The sequence below is a fragment of the Ostrea edulis genome, chromosome 3 (assembly GCF_947568905.1).
Source record: "Ostrea edulis chromosome 3, xbOstEdul1.1, whole genome shotgun sequence".
Lineage (NCBI taxonomy): Eukaryota > Metazoa > Mollusca > Bivalvia > Ostreida > Ostreidae > Ostrea > Ostrea edulis.
Window position 1 is genome coordinate 73064346 of NC_079166.1, and position 21751 is coordinate 73086096.

A 21751-nucleotide genomic window follows, 5' to 3' on the forward strand; every position below is an offset into this window, starting at 1 on the left:
ATAATTATGATACATCGATATGATAATTTATAAAAAAGATAACATTTCTTAGATTGATCAGTACCCACTTCTACTTTGGAATGCATTCTAAAAAGTTTGTTTTGGGGGTGGGAAATAAATTAACTTCATGGTAGTCAAGGGCATTTCTATGATTACTGATAAATGACATGTGAATTCTTATTCTATTATAAGATTGTAAGATAATATTCTACAAATGTACGGCATACTGAATCTTATCAATGATATTTATTAGCTTGGCACATGTGAAAAGTCAGAAGAATTTCCATTGTACAAAATGACTTTAATTGCGTGTCCATGCGAAACAGAGTAAATTATGGCTAACAATTATTTTGCAAGAAAATGCGGTACCTTTGACAAAAGTGTCGGTTTTATAATTTAAAGAAATAAAAACAAAAACAAAAAAACATTTCTCAACCTCGGAAGTTGATCTACAACATCCACAAAATGATTACTTTATTTCTTAAATAAGTTGCATGCATGAATCACATCATTTGGATTTTACAGGAAAACTATTGTCCTGAAATGAATTCAGATACATACATACTTTAGAATAGTACAGGTCTAATTGCTGGTAAGTGAAAAATGAAAATGATTTAGCAGTACTCCAGTTATCATTACAATTCCTCTCCAAGATTTTAGTGTGTCATGTATATTATTTATGGATACATGTATTTGAAATGCCAATTATCACCACCGGTCGTTGTAGCATACTTGTTTGGGCGCTTCTTCAAAGCCAGGATGTCCCATGGATCGAACGTGGCAGTACTTAAATTTTAAGAAAAAGCGCCAATAGCTTTCTCTAGTGCACATGCCAACAGAAGACAATATCATACAGGGTTATCAAATATAATTGAACTGACATTGCTGAATGAATTTAAAGATAAACATGTTTAATAAAAATTGTCATTGAAATTGTTTTAAAGACATTGACACATGTACGTTATTTTGAATAGAAAATCTAAATCAGATGTGGATTTACATGTTATGAATCAGAATAAGCTGAAAGACGAAATTAAAAATTATTTATAATCATTTACAAAAAATATATCAACAGCCAAAAAATACTAGTTTACAGTAGGCCTAATCACAGATCACAAAATTAACAGTGCCCATTGTTTTATCGCCGAGCTGGGCACACACTATAATGCGGTAATCCTAAATTACGTATTGAAATCGAGCTGTTGAGTCCAATCTAATAAATCTCCAGTAATATCAATGTAATTCCAATTCAATTCTCTAGAGTGCTTATTAAGGCATTAGGGGTGCAATGGAGAGTAATTCAGATATTGGCTAATACATCAGAATTGAGATGAAGTATATTTACATGTAGTTCATCATTTCTGCAATTTCATGAAAGTTTAACCACAGAATACTTTTTTGGTAACTCTTTAAATGCCTCTACCCTGTATGGCTTCATTTCCATTAATAAACACATAGTTACCAGGTGCATTCTATATTCTATGTGGAAGAATCAATCTTATTATAAGTATTATTACTTATATCATATTCCAAAAGAGAATAAAAAATGCTTGCAATCTCATTTCAATCATGTAAAAAAACACACGATAACTCCAAATGAGTCAATACTCAGTCACCAAGATGTATATATGCACAGAACAATAGAAAGGATGATTAACTTCAAAATTCGTACATGTATATATGATAATCATAAAAGAAAACAAAATGTAATTACATCCACAATTTTTTAAATCATCATTTGCCAACCTAATGTACCCCCACCAGTAAAAAAAAATCCATTGTGCACTGAAATAACTTTGTCATTCCTCATAAGGATTATAACACTGCTTGTTAACAACATTTATTTATCAAAATATTTATAATAATCAAATAAAGATCATATTCATTTAACTTAAGTATATGACCTTGACCATAACAATCCTTAAATATTCCGCATACAACTAATGACGACTATGGATGAAAAGAAAATGATATGCACATGTTTTATTACACATTAAGTCCATAGTCAAATCATTGAAAACACATTCTATGACCTTAAAATCAAAATTTACATTCTTTGGGCATTGCATGTGTAACATTATTTATGAGATTTGAATTGAACTCACACTCACAAGTTTTTTCCCTTTGATCCACAATTAGTACACATCAAGACACACATCCAGGAAGACATAACAATAATTACATTAACTTTACTTATCAAAAATATCACATAATCTAGGAATAAGAGTGTCCAATAATTTCTTACAAGTAATCCGAACTAGACCGGGCTGTTTATGCTAATAAAATTATTTTGAAGTCCATCCGTACCCTCCTTTGTTTGAATTTTTCGAAGATGTCCAAGACATAAACAGACCCTGCAATATTTTCTGCTGTTGTAATCTTCATCACACCAGCTGTAATTAATAGATGTAATGATCCAATGTTTTTGGTTTTCTCTCTATTAAATGTCAACTGATTATTCATTGCTTCGGGTGAAAATGTGAAGTCTTGGGGATATTTAATTGATATCTTCTCTAGCTTTGGAGCCAACCTAGTGACCTTACATCCTCAAGTGCATTATGCGCATCTTATGTTGCATCTAGTAGGTTTCTGACAATGTTCTCTTGTTTGTACGAACTCTGTCCAGGGAAATTCCTTTTTAACAACTCTCAACAAAACCGATCACAATATTACAAAACTCTAATACATGATTCACAGATGCAAGTGCTGTCGTGAAGACAGGAAAGCCTCCATTGTGTGCAATTAAGATGACTTTCTTGTAGAATGTTAGCCAATCTATAAATTTTGACTCAGCTGAGTCAATAGTTTCAACCTCTACTTCCTTCCCATTTACCATCAATACACTGGATGATGACACGGTGATTCCACTGATTCTCTGGGCTTCTTGTGACTGTGGAATCGTGGGAAGTACATAACAGTTGAACTACCTCTGTGATGCGGGGGCCACATCAGCTGCGACAATCTCTGTAATGTGTGGGATCCTTCCTCCACGAACTGCAGAGAAAAAGAATCAAAATTAATTATTTCAAAAAGACACAAAAGTTCAATGATATTGACAATGATTATAAAAATAGCAATGTGTTTATACCGTAAATTATTTTAAATTCGGATAATTTTCTGTCAGTAACTTACTGAGATCAGTTGTCTCCAGTTCAAAGGTAGCATATGCAACTTTGTCTTGAGGAGACCTCGGAATAGGTTCTGGGAATTGGGTTTTTGTGGAAAATAGTCGTCTTTCTCTCGATTTTGCCCCGTGGGTAAAGTCAAGTTTCAAAACTTTATTGCACATCTATAGGGCACCACTTATCATATTCCAAGAGATAAACGTTTGCTTTATACTAAGATATTTTATTGAAAATAGATATCAACGGCAAACTAAAATCTCAACTTTATAATAAACGGGATGATTTCAGCTTCTCCATCGTCAACTTCCCATATTTATTTAGCAATATTCCATTATCACCTGTATATGGTGTTTATAACTATCAACTGATTCGATACACAAGAGCCTGTCCTGCGTTATGATAAGTTTTTTTTTAAATCGAAACAGGATATTGACAAAGATGTTAATGATACAGGGGTTTCAACAGTCTTGTTTAAAGTCAGCATTCACAAATTCTATAGTCATTATAACGATCTAGTTTGCCAATACAACCTATCACTGGGTCAAATGATTTCTGACGTGTTTCATGCCGATTATTAGGCCGTTCTTTGCACACTAATTTTGACTACGGATAACTCCGTTTACCTGATCAAGATGTGGGGCTCATGGCGGGTGTGACCGGTCGAAAGGGGATTCTTACTCCTCCGAGGCACCTGCTTTCACCTCCGGTACATCCAGGGGTTCGTGTTCGCCCCACTCTCTGTTTTATATTGCTTTTAGGAGTTGTGAGATTGATTACTGTTCGTTATCTTTACCTTTCATTAATTGGTCACTGCTTTAAATAATTGAGGTGTTTGAGGAAGAAGACAGTATGACAGCTGAACGGACCAGGGTAGCAACAGTTTATTCGAGGTTTCTTTTTTCGAAGTGCGGGTATGATAACTAGGGATATACCAGCACACTTATTACTACCAGAGGAAAGCAGGGGTCATCGCATACATTGCGTCTCAGGAGAAGAGCAAGGAAAATCCATCATACCCAGTCTGAAAGAAAAACAGGAATAATCAACACAATCGAATTACTATCTTCGTAATAATGAATTGTAGAGCTCTCACACTCAATCATGGACCTCTCTCATCAGCTTTTCCTCAGATTTATATTCAATTTTTTTTTTACAAATCTTTTTCAAATACCCTCACTCTGTCCACACGCTGTCCTTTGTGATATTTCCTTTTCTCAAGTTTTGATTCATCAATTTCAACAATTTTTCCTGGCCCCCGATGGTGTTACAGCCATTTTTCCAAATAAATTTCACACACCCTCGTCCAAAATTAAACTAATCTGTTAAAGGTTTTGAGAAATACCCAGTTAGTGAATTACAAAATCTTGAGCACATTTATAAACCCAAGAATTTGTGATAAAGATGATTCTTTCCATTGGTAAATTGTGATTTTGAAAATCTTTTGTTGCTACATCTCCAAACGTAGCTATCGCTACTGTTAGACGAGTCCTTTAGCACTCCAAATACTCTAAAAACCACAAGATTTACAAATACAGTCACGAAGATTCAGAATAAGACCTACTTGTATCAACCAATTAATCATGCTCTCCAAAGAATCACATATTTTCATAAGAACTTTTAAGGGGATATGATTGTGACGTATTTGAAGTCACTGCGCAACTCGAGCTAACGTACTTAGGTCATGATTGTCGTGACATATATTGATTTTGACTTTGACTAAAGTAATATTTTCGAAATACAAAAGCATAAATCATAACAGTTGGGGCCTTGTTTTGATTAAATAATTCTGTATGAATGCCGTTATGACGTCTTTTTAGCAAATATGAGGTAACGACATAAGCGCTTGATTTTCGACGCCATATTTACGTTGTTTACGTTGACAGCAGCCAGAGTTTGGCAGATGTCGTGGTACCGGATGTTATTATGTATTTCTAGACCTGTGTATTGTGTTTAAAATACAGTAGATTCAAAATAGAAATGAAAGACGGAGTCGCAACACGTCAAACAGAATCTCTGCACAATTTTAAAAGTACATATGGCCAAATTGAACGACAATAAGCTTGGGGCTAAAAAATTCTGCAAATTTTTTATCATGCCAGAGTAATAATAAATATTTTGTATTATATTCCGAGATTTCGTAAATAATAAAAATATTTTTACCCGAGGAATAAACATTTTGTCTGCACATAGGTACATGTGGTACCGCTCACGTATATACCTCTACCGGTACATGTATATACTGTCTGCGTCTTTTGAATTATTTAATGCAATTCATTGGTTCATCTATGATACATGTAACCTCATGTACCATAATAAGTAGAGATATACAAAGCAGACTACGAATTGTTCAGCACTAATTTAGAACTGCATATGCATGGCGGAATTTAATTACCGAGGGATTTACTCATCAGAGGAAATGAAGTCCAAATGAGGTGTGCATGCATGCATTTTTTGCAAAAATAATTTAAATGTACGTAAGTTTAATTGCTTATTTGAATCAAAATTATATATTGTTAGATGTTTGGATTTGAAATTAGATCGACCGATACGTGTCGAAACACCTAGATGTCATAAATCGGAGGAAATGCAGAATAGGCAAAATCAAAACTTACTTTATTATCTTGTAGCTGCTCTCATCAAATAATGGTTGTATGCTTTAAATTTGATACTAACATAGTACATGTATTTTACCCATCTAATTTTCATTTGCAGATAAGGGGGGGGGACTTGACTTGAACGAGTGTTCTAGACTGCCTCTCCTCTACTTTGAAACGGGCATATTTGTTACCCAAATTCCATATTCAAATAGACCCAATCCCACCCCCTCCCCAGATTGCGTAGAAACAAAACCAAACATTTGATTATAATTCTTGTATAAATTTTTAAATAATAAAGTAGTGGATCTGGAGGAGATGAAGTACTAATCCCCACCCCCATCCTCCTAGTCATCTGATCTCACCTCTGGTATGTCCAGGGATCCGTGTTTACCCAACTCTTTATTTTGTATTCCTTATAGGAATTATGAGATTGATCACTGTTCGTTTTCTTCAACTTTCTTTAATAGTTTTATGAAAAGGTTTAGTACGCCCAACTTGTTACACCCCCCCCCCCTTTTTTTTCGAAACATTAATTGGTTTCTCCAGAATATCAGTTGAAACTTTAGAATTGTTAGAAGCAATAGCAATCATACATCTAAAACATATTTGCAGTTTAGAGGGGTACATAATGTAGATCTGCGATACATAATTTCTTTACGTGAGTATCTAGTTGAATCATTAATGATCTGATTAGTATGTGTCCATCATCCGTTGATTCATGTCAATTATATTAGTATTTTTCACAGTTTACACTTTTACTATAATGAATTACACTGATTCAATTACAACTAATGGTACAAGACTATCTTAGATTATTAAATACTAAGGCGCAATCACGGTATCAATATCGGATGTCAGATTGCTATTTGTTTGAATTATTTTTTCAAAGCAAAATAAGGCTGTTTTCAAAACAATTAGAGCCAAACATTTGATTATTGTGGTTGAAGATTCTCTAAAGTATTAAAGTTTAAATGAGATCAGAAGATTTAGGCTGGTCAGTGACATGATTTTAAATGTTTTTTTTTGGTTTGGTTTGGTACCTTTATGCATTCTTTATATGAAATTTCAAAAATTCTATATACATTCATACTGGGTATGATTTTTTGGCATTTATCTCAACAATTTACGCTCAAAATAAAAAAAAAACGACAGAGGAAATTCAGACTGTTTTGTTCCAAATTGAATTCGTTTTCATACCAACTAAAATATTTTCACAAATTAATCACTTTTAAGAGCATACGATTTAAACGTTGTGCTTGATGTTTTAAAAAAATGTGTTTAAGAGAAGAAAAAAAAATCAGTCCGATTTATTCGTAGCAATTTTCAATGACCTCAGATGACCTACAATTCATCATATCTTTTTATCCAATTCATTGACATGGCAATATTTTTGGTTAGTCCTGTAGCTATGGATGCCATCTTTAAAGCATAGTAAAATAATTAAAATCGAATTACATTCAGTAAATGTTTTTGACCATATTCCTAGAAAACTCTATCTTCAAAAAGATATTTTTTAAAAACGCTGAGGAAATTCGGACTGGATTTTGGGTAATTTGTTTTTGTGTTACGTTGAAAATATTTTCACATTATAGTGTCTGCACATATACTGTTTGTATGATGGCCATTAAACATTGCAATATTACAACTTCTTTGTTTGTTGTACATATTTTTGGATCTACAACTGCTAAATTTTGGCCTTTTGTGTTTTTTCAACATTGTTAGGTTCAGGGGATGTTTCCATGGAAACGAACTCATTTACATATATAAAAATTGTCATCTTTCAAACAGGAGAAACCTCCTTTCTATGATAAAATGATTTTCAGAAGAATCTAATTACTTTCATCTCAGCATCATATCCCCTTAAGTTTCATTGGCATTGAAGACATGTTGAACTGTCAAAGTCGTAAATAATCGCTTTGCAGAGAATCAGCGAGTGCAAAATTAATAACGGGTGTCACTTTGAAGAATCATGTAAATATCATTGTTTATTGATCTTATTTGAAATTAAAAACTATTGTTTAATCAAAGTTTTGAACAGGAAAAAATGTCAAAGAATTCACATTTTCGGTCAAAAACCCGAAACAAAGTTTATTTTTCAAATTTGTGAGTTAGTGATTGCACATTATAAAGAAGACGCCTTAGGAGTACTATGTTTTAGCGCGTTTTTTTTTCAATTGGGACCGGGAAAGTAAATTGGTTTCGAAACGTCAACCGGGTTCATCGTTTTTAAAGTCGTATCTGTAAGATTGGGTAATTTGTCTGCAATGTACCAATGCCATTATGAGGGAGGTCTAGTGGTTACCTTAAGAATGATCTTCATTCTTGTCATTACTGTTCTATCTGTTATATTACACTAAAATATTCCTAACATAAACATATTGATATGTTGGAAGTATATTACAGTGTATTTAATCTAAATGAATATTATAGATATGCACGCGCTCTTTCATTCTAGATCCACGGAGCCAACTGCAGTCCCAATGCGATTTGTCACTGCTGTTGCAATTGTTTTGGGGATAATTGTTCCTGTTATGAGTGTCTGTATTTTGCAAAGATATTATCGCTGCATACAGCGATTAGGAGGTACGTATGATTAAATGAAAAGTGGTAGAAAGGATAAGCACACTAAATGGAAATATAGAATTGGAAATCAATTGCATATTGCATGGGATATGATAGGACCTTCTCACTTTAGCTGCGACATATGGTCCCCATCAAAGTATGAATTTTGCCATTTACATTGTAACACGATGTTCATTAATGCCCTAACTTAGAAATTTGGTATTTTATTTTACTGAAACGTGTGTTAACGTTAAGAGCTATACATTGAAAGATGTACTATACAAGAGCTGTATATTTGGATAGGTGAGTGAACGTGACAATGCTATAAATGTGTGTAGGAGGTTAAAATTGGGATATATTTTCTATCAGATTTCTATTTTCAATTCACTTTGACGTAATAAAACTTGCACACTGAAAACTAAAGAAATGGTATCTACATCAACAAACGAAAGTATTTGAAGCTGGGAGTTTTTTTGGTTCGCGTTAGGCTTTAATGAATGTTTGAATGAAGGTGAAGAAAACTAACAGTGATCAATCTCATAACTCCTATCAGGAATACAATATAGAGATTTGGGCAAATGCGGATCCCTGGATATACTAACAGTCGGATCAGGTACCTAGGAAGATCAAGCATCCCCTGTTGACTGGTCATACCCATGGTGAGCCCTATATCTTGATCTGGTAACGCAATAATCAGTAGTCAAAATGAATGTGTCAAGAATGGCCTAGCAATCGGTATGAAACACTTCTTACACGAAGTGCTGACTTTTGAAACCCCTGTAAATGTTTGCTGGGATATACGTGTAGAGGGAAAATGAAAAGGTGAAAATAGCTAACACTGATCATTCTCATAAATCATGCAAAGAATATCAGAGTAGGGGAGACACAAATATCTGGACACAGTAGATCTGGGGTCAGGTACCTAAGTAGAGTAAGTATCCCATGTTGACCGGCCACATCCACCGTGAGCCATATAGTAATCCGTAGTCAAAATCAGAATGTAAAGAACAACCTATCAATTGGAATGAAACACCTCACACAGCTGTCGGCCTAATGGCAGGTTGTATTTATTGCAGGTAGGTTGTTATGACGACCATAGCATTTGCAATATGTCGACTTTAAGCAGAACTATTGAAACCCCATGTAGCATCAACTTATTTGTGAGTAGCCTGCCTTGATTTGAACATCTTTTGGCGTATCGAATCAATTGCGATCTATAAACACCATCTTCAAGTGAAAATGGAATATTGTTACATAACAAATGGGATGAATTGTTTGATATTAGTATTTTGAGACGACTATGGATGTAAAGATGCAGCAATATCAAACATCAATCGTTTGCTGTAAATGGAAGGGTTTTGATAAGGGGTGAATATATAACCATATTTGTCCCCTCAAGAGTGTTACAGTTCTCCAACTAGGCATACCTTTACCATAACGATGTTATTGTTGTTAGCCCACTGAAAAAGGGTACAATACACTGATGACAAATCATCGACTACCCATACATTTATAAAAATTGTTTGTTTTTTCTCTTAACAAAAAGGATAATGAAAATATTTGCGACCACACAGTTTTGTTTTAAAGGTGAAAAAATGTATATTCCTGCTGACTTTCTTACTGGTATTGTGAAAATTGACATCCAGTGTGATTCATCATTTACAATTTTAAAGCTGAAGAGAATATGACTTTGAAGATCATGAATTCAAAACAGTCGGAAGCTACACCAGACTTTACAGATGCATCGTCAAACAAGGCTATTGACGGTAATTTACAATTTTAGAGTTGTTTTCTTTTCGTTTTCTAAGGAATGCATTGGAAGAATTCTTTAAAACATTTGTCTATACACGTATAGTTTTGTGAACTGCGGATACATTTCGTTCAAACTATCATACCATTATACCACTATCATGCGAAAGTAATATTTTGTTTTTTCATCTATGAAACATATAGTAACAAAGGTGGAACACCTTTCCAAGAATCACAGGGGACCTGTGTCATGAATTAATATGAGTTTTTATCATTCATTGTAGGTTAATATTGTTCATATTATATCTCCAATTTCAGGCCAGACAAATTGAAATGATTGTGATAAAAATATAAATATATCTTGAGCTTAAATATAGAAGATTCTTCACAAAAATTGCGTTACCAATTTCTCTATCACACCGGTCCATTTGACTCGTAGCGCGTAAAAACAGAACTACGCAAAAGGAGTGTAGCTAAATCTTTGAAACTATGGGTATAAGATGTATATCTCGTTTTTACTTTTCTCTATCTTTAACAAGGTAGTCATCAATGAAGTAAATTTAAGCACCAGACACCAGATGGAGTGTAGCTAAATCTTTGAAACTATGGGTATAAGATGTATATCTCGTTTTTACTTTTCTCTATCTTTAACAAGGTAGTCATCAATGAAGTAAATTTAAGCACCAGACACCAGATGAAGAAAAGAAAACATTAGAAGTGAAAGATGTCTTCGTTTAAATATAACGCAACATTTTGTCATATCCCCTGCTTTCAAAATATAGTCAAAAATATTTTCAATGCTATTGCAATGTTACAGAAAAATAGCAGTTTATTATGCAAGTAAGTTTTCTCCCGCATTTAAGTTTTAGTAGACTGTCATTTTACCTAGTATATCTATGTGTGGAAATATAGAAAAGTATATACCTTCTGTAAAAGTAGAGGAATTGTCTTTTTAATTTACGCCTCCATATGAGTGAAATATTCTCGAACGGGACATTAAACAATATTCATTCAATCAATCAATCAATCCTTTTTATACGCCCATCTTTAGACGGGACGTATTATGGTACAGCGATGTCTATACGTCTGTTCGTCCGTTCGTCCGTCCGTCCGTTCGGGGTTTTCTCTTTATAATTTCATTTTACTTTCACATATCATGCTGCAACATGCTGTGTAGCTTCTCTGTGGGTCACTCTAGATCATACTGCAATTTGGATGCATTTCGACCTTTTTTCCAGGAGTGTTGCCCCTTTATTTGGAAATAATTATTATATGGAGGGTACATAATTTGTCCACCCTACTCCTCCCACAGTTTTCAAGTGAGAGCCTTCTTATTATGCCCCCTTCAAAGAAGAGGGGCATATTGGTTTGCACCTGTCGGTCGGTCGTTCGGTCGGTCGGTAGACCACATGTTGTTCGCTCAATATCTTAAGAACCATTCATTTGATGATAATGATATTTCATATGTGGGTTGGTTATGAGTAGAAGAGGACCCCTTTTGTTTTTCAGCTCAAAAGGTCAAAGGTCAAGGGTCAATCTACTCTGAACATAGGAATATAATGTCCGCTCAATATCTTGAGAATCTTTTTTTTGAAAAACATCAAACTTAGCACATTGGTGCATTTTAGGAGTATATATGACCCCTAATGATTTTGAGGTCATATGGTCAAATGTCAAGGGTCAAACTGGGCATAGGAATATACTAACCATTCAATGTCTAGAGAACTCTTTGCTTGACAGACAAAAAGTTGGTACACCAGTACATCTTCAGACAAAGATGACCCCTATTGAATTTGAGGTCACATAGTCAAAGTTCAAGGGTCAAACAGGACATTAGAATATATTGTCCGCTCAATATCTTGAGAACCTTTTGCTTGACAGACTTTAAACTTGGTACACTGGTACACCTTCAGAAGAAAATGACCCCTATATATTTTGAGGTCACATGTTTAAAGGTCAAGGGTCAAAGTGGACATTGGAATATACTGACCATTCAATGTCTAGAGAACCCTTTGCTTGACAGACATAAATTTGGTACACCAGTACATCTTCAGAAGAATATGACCCCTATTGAATTTGAGGTCACATGGTCAAAGGTCAAGAGTCAAACAGGACATTAGAATATACTATCCGTTCAATATCTTGAGAACCCTTTGCTTGACAGACATCAAACTTGGTACACTGGTACATCTTTAGGAGAAGATGATCCCTATTGATTTTGAGGTCACATGTTTAAAGGTCAAGGGTCAACCTGGATATTGGAATATACTGTCCGCTCAATATCTTGAGAACCCTTTGCTTTACAGACATCAAACTTAGTACAGTGGTGTATATTCAGGAGGAGATGACTCCTATTGATTTTGAGGTCATATGGTCTAAGGTCAAACTGGACATAGTAAAATACTGTAGTAATATCTTGATAACCCTTTTGCTTGACAGACATCAAACTTAGTACACTGGTACATCTTCAGGAGAAGATGACCCATATTGATTTTGAGGTCAAAAGTCAATTGTTGAACTGGACATAGTAATATATTGTCTCCTACATTTTAAGAATTATTTGCTTGATTGACACCAAAGTTGGTACACTGGTACATCATACGGAGTAGATGACCCTTATTGATTTTTAGGTCACATGGTCAATTCACTCTTGACATAGGAAGATATTGTCTGCTCAATATTTTGAATTAATGTTACTACTATCAATTAAATGATGTCCGTGTAGAACCCTTTTCAATTTTGCACCATGGGGGGCATATGTGCTTTACCAACATCTCTTGTTTGTGGAGTGTTTGTATGGGTATTGAAGATGTGCATGCGGGATGGATTTTGATTTTCTACAATTTTTGAGAAAATTACAGGTTGTTGAACTTAGTCTATTTGGAAATTAATATTCTATGGGGGGTACATAGTTTGTCCGCCCAACTCCTCCAACAGTTTTCAAGTGAGGACCTTCTTATTTTGTGGAGTGTTTGTATAGGTACTGAAGATGTGCATCTGGGGAAGGATTTTGAATTTCTTCCATTTTAAAAAAAATTACAGGTTGTTGAACTTGGTCCATTTTGAAGAAATCTAGATTTTTAAGCTAAGACCCTTTGTTCATATGAAAATTTGTCACAGCCTCATGATGGCTGATAATACCTGAAGCAATGTTATACAAATTATAGCACAAGAAAAACACCCCATGTAAGCATTTCAGGGGCGTATTATGTACCGTTTGTGGTACTCTTGTTAATTCTATTTTGCGATAAATTGGATTTGATACTTGGTTTGCGGCTTGCTTTAAAATTAGTGAAAATATAATCGTCGTTGCAACCGATCAATTTGCGTTGCATTAGAAAGTCATGAAAAAAACTATGTGAAATGGTTTCTATTGGTAAAATGCTTTTGGATACACAAAAACAATATACACATATGTATGAAATAGCCAGCCTAAACATAAAGCCTTTATTGATAAATTGTATATCAGTTAAGCAAATTATCGTAAAACTTAATTCATAAACTCGTGTTAGGAATGCTACTTCGGTAGACGAAATAAAAAAAACCCATATATACATCAAATTCAAATATAAAAATTATATGATATTTTTTTCGGAATAGCATTTTTTTGCCAATATCTACTTTTGTCCCTTGATCCAGATCGCGGCCGTGGAGTTTTCGAAAAGTGTGCAAGTGAAACCGTGTTTCTGTTTCAATGAAAACAACGCAGCGAAACCTTGTATAACGCTTATCTTGAAAACGTCCTGATATCGTCAGATGAAGAAGATGCCCTGAATATTCTGCTGCAGGATACATTTGATGATGACCCAAGAGATCCTGCACTCAGTATAAACGAACTTGTAAGTTGATGTAGCAACACACGCCGACTAGAACAAATATGTGTTCGAAAAGTCGTTTTTGTTTTGTTGTGTCATGAAAACAAAATCACGATTTGATACAATAATTTGTCGTTCCATGTATGAAAATATCTATGTTTTATGATGTATGTAACAAGTATAAAACACCAAATCCTTTATTAAAAGCTGAATATATCTGGCATCAGTTGATCTGTCGAAGATCCTTGAACATGAAACATTTTAAGCTTGAGTCAAAATTTGAGTATTGCAATGAAATGATTGAGATGACAATCATTCCAAAGTAAAATTGTTATTCACTGTTGCTTTATCTAATTTCTAAAGTTTCAGTTCAAAAGCAATGACTATCTTACAGGTGATTGGGATTTTGACTAACGTCTAAGTTTGCTACATAATCCCAGGGCATTCATTAGTCTGATTAAAACCACCCCTTCCTCCCTACCTGACGAGTGTATGGAAAAAAGGATGGCTTTAGTGTAAGGCAAAGGGAACGTTTTCAATCATACTGGGCAGCCATGGCCGCTGGTGCGAATTTTATGTTCCAAGAATTTTCTTAGATGATCAAAATCCTATCTTGCTTTGAATAGAAAACACAAATTTTTAAGAAAAGACACACTATACATGTAATCGTAAAAATATGCTGTATACATTTTTAGGATCATTCACTTTCCCCAAGACGTACAGTATTTTCGCTGGACACTGTAGGTTTTAACCTGAATCATGTCTCCCATCTTCCGATAGGAGACATTTTTGTACTTTCTGTCTATCTGTCCGTCCTTCATTTGTCCGTCTGTCTGTCACCAAAATAACGCTTCTCCTCCTATATGGCTTATCGAATAGATTTGAAACAATACTTCACTGCTATTTGCAGATGTGCATATGGTCGGGACTGGAGTATCCAATTATTTTCCTAAACGCTTTAGCGGATCTAAGAGAATTGGAGAATGCTAAAATAGCTTGCGCTTCTCCTCCTATATGGCTTATCTGATAGACTTTAAAACTTTTACAATACTTCAATGCCATTTCCTTAAAGTTATAGTGGATATGAGGGTGGAGGTCGCACAATAGGTTGTAAAAACTTTTTCTATATGGCTTATCCGAGTTCATAATGTATATGTTCCTGCTCATGCTTTCTCCTCCATACCATGTAGTGCATTAAGGAGATGATGTTTCATTTGGAACACAACCAATTTGGGGGAGCTGGGAGACATTTGTTTTTTGTTTTTGTTTTAATAAAAAACAATCTCTATTTCATTCTATATTTGCATCCATGTATATGCTAGGCATCATGCTGAGGCTATCATTTTTATTATGCACTTTGCTACACTGACAATGTACATGTATCCTGAAATTATTCCATACGTTTCTAACAAATTTACTCCCTTACCAAATATCAATTCAAATATAGGGCATATCTATCTTTAAATACAGTTGCCCAGTACTTTCATACGAAACTGTTCTCTGCTACCATACAACTTAGGTTGCTTTAAACATAAACCAAGGATTCTTAATTGTATTTTTTATCTTTACAAAGGGTATTGGCATTCAATCTTTAGTGGGAAGTTCCATTGTATCTTCCACTAGTGATAATCCACTGGGAAATACATATTTGCATTGGAAGGATACTGATATGGAGGGTACATGGGAAACGGATCCCGGAATACTGATACTTCATTCGAAGTTACAACCTGACATTGAGTTGGTATGACTCTTGAGCTTATATCCATATAAATTTGTTTAACATTAAAAAAAAAATCCAGATAATTCATTCATTAATGGAATCATTGCGTTACGGTACATTGATATGCATGCACCATTTTACTGTTTATCGTTGGGTTATATATATCTTATTCATGCCAAACAATTGGGTGATACAAAACCACTGGAATCATTTTTCTGTTTCTAATCATAAGTTATGACAGGTGTTTTAAATGCCGATAAATAAGGTATGATGGTCAATAGTGATTTTATTTTCAATTAACTTTCAGATTTTGGGCCCGAATGTTCTGATTTGACGGAGGCGTTGGTTTTCTCTATTTGTGTTGCCACCGGTCATTATGCTGGCATAGTCATATCTAGGGGGCAGGGTTGTCATATGCTTCCCAAGGAAGTTAGCAGCCTCTCACTGGAGAGGAACTGTACAGGTATTACTAGTTCTTAAGTATTGGTATTGTGACTGCTTTCCTGTTTAAAACGAATACAATAAATTACAATAAGATTTCCTTTATCAAAATTAATTTGGCTGTATACATTCATTAGATATGCACTGCAATTGTCTCTAATCAAGCTTGATAAGCAATTAAACCCATAATTCTAAACAACCTTGGTAATATAAATATTTACAGAGCCAATTGGGTATTCAAAAGTTCTCACTATACATTAATATTTGGGACTAAGTAAACTGCAATTGCTATTAAGAAATATGTTTTGTTTCAGGTCTTTGAGTATTGTCTGTCTGCTGTGAAGTTCCAGTCGATATACAATTATTGTGGTCAACTTATGTCCCTACTGGAACAACCCATGACCAAAATTATGTATAGAAATAAGTGTTAAGAATTTAATATGAAAAGAACATGTTTCTAAAATATGATGCAAGTACAATTGAATTTAGTAATTGAAAGTGAACACTTGAACATTCGTATAGTTTGTACTTGGAAAGGAATACTTTTTGATAATATTTGTAATAGTGTTGGTGCTTAGCAACCAAGTGAAAGGTGAGATAACGAACAGTGATCAATCTCATAACTCTTATAAGCAATACAAAGTAGAGAGTTGAACAAACACGGACTCCTGGATATACCAGGTTGGATCAGGTGCCCAGGAGGAGTAAGCACCCCTGTCGACCGGTCTAACCCGCTCTGAGCCATATTATCTTGATCAGGTAAATGGAGTTTTCCGTAGTCAAAACCAAATATATTCTAATACAAAATTTAGACTATCTTAGATTAACAGTAAACACCTTTCTTTTGATATTGCATTATTTGTTCTATTTAGTATTTAGCAGAACATCATATTGTTTGAAATTGAAATAGGAATTTTCACTTGATGATTTTTACCCTAATTCTTATATTATATCTATCATAGCTTATGTTAAAAATCTTTGACGATCAAGATATATCTAAAGATTATATTTTAAAATCGAGCTACAGTTATATAATTATGTTTAGATTGTGTCGAATGCGGATTACGGTCAAAATTGTAGTAAGTGTTGTTATTTAGCAACCAAGGCATTTATTTGTCAATATGATTGATTCAATTTATTGTGATGTTTTTGTAGTATTTGAAAAGACGCAAAAACTAAAAACGGTATAAAACCGAAAACAATCAATCAATCAATCAATACATTTAGAATTTCTTATTCTAATCCATTGATTGTATATATCTTGTTTAATGTCTCTCTCGAGAGTTTTTCACTCATACGAAGACGTCACCAAGACTTGTGAAAGGCTTCAAATTTAGGCCTTTGCTCGGCGCTTATGACAATTGAGCAATGGGGGTTCTTTAACGTGCCACATCTACTGTGACGCGGGACATCCGTTTTAAGGTCATCTTCGAGGACCCATGACATTTGCACCTGATGCCGAGCGTTTGGCGATGGAACTGTCATTACCAGTTTTAATGACTTAGGTCTAGAGTCCATTACGACATATTCTAATCCAATGAGAGGGGTCTTAATACACGGCGGGTGTGACCGGTCAACAGGGGATGCTTGCTCCTCCTAGGCGCCTGATCCCACCTCTGGTGTGTCCAGGGGTCCGTGTTTGCCCAACTATCTATTTTGTATTGCTTATAGGGGTTATGAGATTGATCACTGTTCGTTATATTCACCTTGCATATATATATATATATATATATATATATATATATATATATATATATATATATCAATGAATATGAATGAATCAATGAATATTGATATATATATATATATATATATATATATATATATCAATGAAAAGCATCCACTTATTTGACCTTAGACCCCGTATACCTCTTTGTGTAACGTCCCTCTCAAGATTATTTCATTCATATGGAGACGTAGCCATTGCTGGTGAAGGGCTGCAGAATTTAAGCCTACGGTCGGCATTTATGGCCATAGATCAGAAAGGGATCTTTATCGTGTCACACCTGCTATGACACGGGACCTAGATGTTTCGGGGTTTGCGATCTCATCCAAAGGACCACCTCCTCTAGTCGCCTCTTACGACAAGCAAGGGGGCACTGAGGACCCATTCTAACCCGGATTCCCATGGGATAATAAAATCATATGCCATATGCCTACCCCAAATTGAGGCATATATAGATTTAAATTGATTAAAAGATATTGTCATTTTGTTTCTAAATACCACTAACATTTGCTGGTAGAGATACAGTTAAGGCAAGTACCTCCTCAGCTTTTGAGCACAACTCCTGGATGGTTTGACTATGTAGATAATGATCCAATAATTATTTTATTTGCCCAAATACTTAACCAAAGGAGTTGAAAATATGTCGATTCAAATTTTGAATGATTTGGAAAGGACTGAATTTTGCGACGAAAACATTCTTTCATCAAAAAGATATGTAAGATTTCACAGATGTTGTTTGATCCAATACATTGCCAATAATTATACATGTACCCCTAGACGTATATTCCATTTTCTTTAATTTATGATACAAGTAGTAGAGACTTGAAATTAGATACGACGTTGTAAATTTATTACTTTTCTTCATTGTTTTTCAAGACAACGCCGATAATTAAAAGCATATATGATAATTTACGCGAAATATTTATGAAAACTCTGTATTTTTGCCAATAATTAAAAGCAATTTATCTATACCACACATCTTCGTTCATAAATTTGAAGACTTTGTGATTTATATTCAATAAAGAATTACAATATGTGTACTCCTAATGTGTTCTCTTGAGCTTTTAAAATCTGTATATTTATTTTATCCATGTATTAAGTGCAAAAGGTCACCATTTATTTCCAGTTACAATCTACTAGTGTTAAACTTCGTTACATGGAAAACACGAAGGGATATTTGAAGGATGAATGGTTGAGTTATTTATGTTGTGTTGAAAACTTGAAACCACCAGATATATCAAGTTAATCTTAATAACTCTAGCATAGAGTTTAAGTACCGAAAGTCAAGCTTTACAAACTCTAGCTCAGAAACAAGCCCTAGAACCCCATTTTCTCTTTTGAATTTCATAATTTTCGTTCAACGTAGAAAAGAATCTGCTTCCAAAATTACCAATACCACAGACTCTTGTGCAAACTCCTTTAAGGATGGTCTTTGTCATCATTCAGAGAAATTGAAAGATATTCACCTTTTTACATATATTTTCTCCAGTTAAAACATGTGAATCATGAAACCACATTACTCTTTCTTACTTGCATTTGTATCATTTTATCCTTAAATGGGTCTGGTTAACTTTATGTATAGGGGGCTATATATTCAACGCAATCAACATCGTAGGAAAATATCAATTTGAAAAAGACAAATACGAAAATATTGATTTTTGTCTCAAGTAGCACAAATCACAACAAGAAAATACTTTCAAGACTATGGGAATAAGAAACAAAGTGTAGTAATGGTTCATGATATTGTGAACTTACTACCTCTCTTGTGGTCCTATGATATCTTCTGACCCTAACATTTTTAAAGACAAAAATCAGCGTATTTCTTTTCTTTTATGATACTATACCCTTACTTTTGTTTATGTCGATAAGCACTTCATTACTGCAGTGTTATGTTTGTTAACGTCCCTTCAACAATTTGTCACTCATATTGAGACATCACTAACTGTAAATGAAGTATCACAAATTTAGACCTACATGTACACTGTATGCTTAGCGCACAGGGTCGTAGCGCTGAGGGTTGTTTAACGTGCCAACGCCTGCTGTGACACGAGACCAACGTTTTTAAGGTCATATCCGAAAAAAGCCTGTGATTCTCATGCTCAAATATCGATAGGTTGGCGAAGGAGTAATCACTACGCATGTTGACGTTTTAGATTTGATGTGGTAATAATACGAGTGTGGCTTGAACTCAAGACCTCCCGGTTACAAAGCGCACGTTTTACCCCTGAACTACTGCGACCGGTCTGTTCTCATTTGAAAACATCCAAAAGGTACATGTATAGGTAGTAGAAATATGACATAAATAACGCTCAATGTGAACGTGCAATTGATCTACGTCCGTCGTCGTGCGTTTGAACATTTTTAACTTCTTGATACCTACCATCCCTATCATTTCCGTATTTGATTTAATGCATCTTTGGGGAAAGGGAATATTTTTCGTCAGGACACCTGCACTCCCATGGTCTAAGGGTCGGGATAAACACTGTCAATTTTTTTTTTTACAATTTTCAAAATCTTCTCTACAACCGATTATCAAAATATGAAAATTATACCATTTTTCTATTTTGTGTATAATAATTCTATTAGAATTAACCAACGCGGTGGTCTAGAGGTAGAGCGTTCGCCCTGCATGCGGAAGGTCGGAGTTTTAATCCCGACCGCGACATACATAAGTCGTTAAAACAGGTAGTTGCAGTTACATCACCAAACGCTCGGCATCATGTATGAACGTAACTAGTTGCAATAATGTAGCCTTATCCGATTTTTTTAAATTCTGACATTTTCGGGATAGGGCTACAATTCCACAGGATCTCCGTTATGGTGCGAATTTGTTTTATGAATAACCGATAATAAGCTCCGTGTATTAGTCCAAAATGTTGTTTACACCAATATGAGTACCCACTTTGTGCTTGGGCATGTCTAATAAAGGTGTTTTTCATTAAACATCAAGTACAGCATGCGAAATTCTTCGTCAGCTCCGTCATGCCTCTTATCGCGAGATCTCGTAGGTGGATCTACTGAAAAACCTAAACATTGACAATGTGCGTATAGTTATCGGAGTCACTCCGACAAAGAAAGGAAAAGCATATGGTTGCACTCTGCTGTTCGTCTTTTAACTTGATATTAAATTTAAACCTTTTAATACCGACGAAATAGCCTTTTCCTCAGTACTTGCCCATTGATGTAAATACTACCTTATATGGCATATGCAAATAACATGACAATCGGAAGTTGAAACTTCAGTACATCAAACATGGCGCACATATATAAATCGAGAAATTGGAATATTTCAAAATTGTTGAAAACGGTAGAATAGAGCCTCACAAATCGTAAGTTGCAGGTATATTGACTAAGAAACAAAGGTATATAATTTTATTTACGTAAAGAAAGTTAGCAAATGTTTAGAATTATCGAAAATGTCGCAGAAGTAAATCACTCCCGCATTTGCACCATTACGGAGATACTAAGGAGTTGTAGCTCTCTCCCATAAAATAGAAAATCGGAGAGGGCTACATTATTGCAACTAGATCATAACGGCTCCTAGGATATGACATTAAAAACGGATGTTCCGTGCCACAGTGGCGTCGGTGGCCGAGTGGTTAGGCCGTCAGACTCTCGACCGAAGGGTCGTGGGTTCTAGTCCTGGCCGCGGCAGGGCTGACGTTGTGTCCTTGGGAAAGACACTTTACATGAATTTCCTCACTCCACCCAAGTGTAAAAAGGGTACCTGGCTATAGACAGTGAAAGCTATTGTTAGGATGTTAGTGCTCTAGCGCTTGTAATGGCAGCTTGCACTGTATGCTTCCTAGGAGGCTGAGAAAGTTCTAGATTGATATAAGGTCTGCCGGGGTAATAATGTACATTGATTATTGTAAAGCACTTTGAGCAGCATACGCTGGAAAAGGCGCTATATAAAACCAATTATTATTATTATTATTATTACAGTACGTGTGGCACTCTAAAGAACCCTCACTGCTCAGCGGCCGTAAGCTCCGAGCATAGGCCTAAATTTGAAG

General features: G+C 34.8%; 1 protein-coding gene and 1 long non-coding RNA gene across 10 annotated transcripts in view; both read left to right on the plus strand.

Annotated features, from left to right (window-relative positions):
- The window catches only part of LOC125673478 (uncharacterized), a 110246-nt gene that overhangs the window by 71136 nt on the left and 17359 nt on the right, over window positions 1–21751 (plus strand). For 8 of the 9 annotated variants that reach the window (XR_008801210.1, XR_008801211.1, XM_048910047.2 and 5 more), the window contains 2 exons: window positions 8178–8305; window positions 9958–10050. Coding sequence is in view for 6 of the 9 variants with exons in the window: in XM_048910047.2 (XP_048766004.2) it covers window positions 8178–8305; window positions 9958–10050 (221 nt within the window). In the remaining 3 variants the exon portion in view is untranslated. Of the gene's footprint in view, window positions 1–8177; window positions 8306–8837; window positions 8944–9957; window positions 10051–21751 lie in introns of all 9 variants that reach the window. The other variant, XR_008801212.1, reaches the window with a different exon arrangement.
- On the plus strand, window positions 10061–21152 carry LOC130052816 (uncharacterized). The gene is made up of 3 exons (XR_008801215.1): window positions 10061–15589; window positions 15876–16031; window positions 16324–21152. It is a non-coding gene; the product is annotated as an uncharacterized LOC130052816 (long non-coding RNA).